The sequence below is a fragment of the Poromitra crassiceps genome (genome assembly GCF_964638095.1).
Source record: "Poromitra crassiceps genome assembly, chromosome: 6".
Taxonomy (NCBI): Eukaryota; Metazoa; Chordata; class Actinopteri; order Beryciformes; family Melamphaidae; genus Poromitra; species Poromitra crassiceps.
In genome coordinates, this window is record NC_139627.1 from 50,047,459 (window position 1) to 50,050,080 (window position 2,622).

The 2,622-nt window shown below is 44.2% G+C and overlaps 1 protein-coding gene across 1 annotated transcript; it reads right to left on the reverse strand.

Annotated features, from left to right (window-relative positions):
• Positions 1–340: 340 nt before the first annotated feature.
• LOC310778419 (MKI67 FHA domain-interacting nucleolar phosphoprotein-like) lies at positions 341–2,328 on the reverse strand (the record flags this gene model as incomplete). Its single annotated transcript, XM_083638841.1, has 3 exons — positions 341–424; positions 1,744–1,872; positions 2,209–2,328. The coding sequence occupies 3 exons, from the start codon at positions 2,326–2,328 to the stop codon at positions 341–343; spliced, it is 333 nt and encodes a 110-aa protein (XP_083494967.1).
• Positions 2,329–2,622: the final 294 nt, after the last annotated feature.

The window sequence follows — 2,622 nt, forward strand, 5'->3', positions numbered from 1 at the left end:
TTGTTTTGACAAAGCTAGCGTTAGTTAGCTAGCAAGCTAGCAACTTTATTAAGTGCCAAAATAGAAGCGGTAAAGATCAGTAACTCTCGTCGCCCAAGCACGTCTTATGGCTTTCTGTCATCAAAGTCACTTTCCTAAAGTAAGTTGACATGTTACCATGCACATATTCATATGAAATTCCTCATATTGACACATATAGATGTATAAATTAGTTCCACTTACACAAAGCGGCGATCCGGCATCTGAAATGCCCGCTAAAGTACCGGAAACCACATCAGAGACCTCTGACCCGGACGTGACGAAACAGGCAAAGAGGTGTCCGATGCAGGACACGGTGACGCTAATTGTTCATGGTTTCTGCAACAATCTTAGCCACCTCGTCACAGTCAAACTCTACAAATGCATAGCCTTTACTGCCACCTGTCTGGAAACCAAGATACAAGAGAAAAGAACAGACAGAACTAAAGTTAGGTGTTACCTATCTGAATTGATTCCTAGTTCTTCATACCTGCACTTTAAGATGAAAACTTTCTTTGGATTTGCTATTTTAAATGTATTTTTCCACAAGTTGTTGTAGGCACATGGGTTTTATCACACTGCCATTAGGAGGAGCAAGTGATAAGCTTAACGCACCATAATACTATAGGCACAGTTATCTGACCCCAGACCACTGGGAGGACCTGAGGTCATTTTCAGTCTGTGCCACAAGCCAAATTATGTGTACACCTTTTCTACTGTGGATTTGATGTGTCCCCTTTCATTTGTAATACTGGGAGGTTGTGAGTTCGATCCCCGCCCGAGTCATACCAAAGACTATAAAAATGGGACCCATTTGCCTCCCTGCTTGGCACTCAGCATCAAAGGGTTGGAATTGGGGGGTTAGATCACCATATGATTCCCGAGCGCGGCACTGCTGCCGCTCACCGCTCCCCCAGGGGATGGGTCAAATGCGGATAACAAATTTCGCACACTCAGGTGTGTGACAATCAGTGGGACTTTACCTTTACTTTACTTAACTGTAATAGATCATGCCTTTGGAATCCATCCTTAACACTGTTGCAACAAATGCCTTGGCACCAGCAGGGATATTGTAGCTGTTTGAAAATGCAGCCACCGCTTGTCTAGTGATAACCGTGTTAAAATCAGGGGTGTAGTGGTAAATACAGAGGTGGGTAAACTATCCAAGGTGAGTAGTTTACGCACCTTGTTTGCCCTTATTGATTTATACAGTTGATCTGAAAATAGGCGAGTAAACTATCTGCCTCATTTCAAAGGGGTGGGTGAACTGCGTTTACTTGCGTTTACCCTCCACGACACCCCTGGTTAAAATATGGGGCTTGGCAATTATGATTGCAATCAATATTGTGATAGTCTTGAAAACAAGAGGTGTGATGTCAAACTTTTTTTTTCTCCTTTTCAAATAAATATTCCTTAAAATGTTTCATATCTCATTTTGTCAAGAGTTTTTAACAGAGTTTATCATTCATCTAGACAGCAGTGAGCATTATCAACATGATGGCCGCTATATGATTCCACTGAATGATGATAATGATATGATAATCGTATGCTAAACAATATATTGCCTATCGGCACAGCCCTATTCTGCACGTGGCTGAGGAAAATGCAGGTATTGTTACTTAGAAGCCCATCCTAAAACACATTGCCAAGAGAGATGTTCTATGCTGGAAAAAGGAGCAGAGTCGAGTGTCTCCCGTGGAGCATGATTTCTGTCATGTTAGTTACCTTTTTACTCCTGGCCAGTCGCAGCCTCAGGACTGTTCCAAACTGTTGAAAGTATGATTTGAGCTGAGTCTCAAACAGGCCAACAGGCAGGTGGCCCACATAGACCACTCCTGGGCTGTCACTGTACGCCTACACAAGAAGAAGAAGAAGAGGAAAAAGAAAAAGAAAAGAAAAATAAGAAATTGTGTGACGCAGACGCAGTCAGAGAAATATCAAACATTGGAAGCAGACCTAGCTAACGCTAGAAGCTAAGTGACATCTGACGTAACGTTTGCTGGAAGCTGAGTCGTCTTAACTAGCTAAAAGCTAAATGGTTTATGGGCGACAACGAATACCTGGAACAACGCAGTTAAAAGACGTGGGCAAGTTTTTACAAACATAAAAACAGCGACGTTGAGGTATAGTCTCAGCCTGGTTATTTGAACACGTTTCACTAAGGACCATTGCATTGCATTCGCCACGAACCTTGCCAGGTCTCTTCTTCACCGCCTGGACCTTTTTCTTGAACTCTGCTTCTTCTTTGGGGTTCAACGCCAGCAGCTCTTTAGCCGGGTTAGCAGCCGCAGCCGCTTTGCCTTCGGTCATCGCAGTTAATTGGCGATTTCTAAAATAAACTCTGACAAAAAAAACACCCGAGAAATAATCGCCCAGCTCCACAGAATACACCACGTTGGTCTTTTCATCCGGTTGCCCATGCGGTCACAAAAAACGACGTCATGAAAGAGACGATCTGCATGAACTGGAACTCTAGATACGCTTCAAACAGCGCCATCTAGCGTAGTGGAGGTCTATCTGCCGAGGGGAGGGGGGGGGGGGGGGGGGGGGGCTCTTCTCGGCGAGAAGAAAGAGCCTGGCTGATTTTGTCTCCCTGCCTGGTTC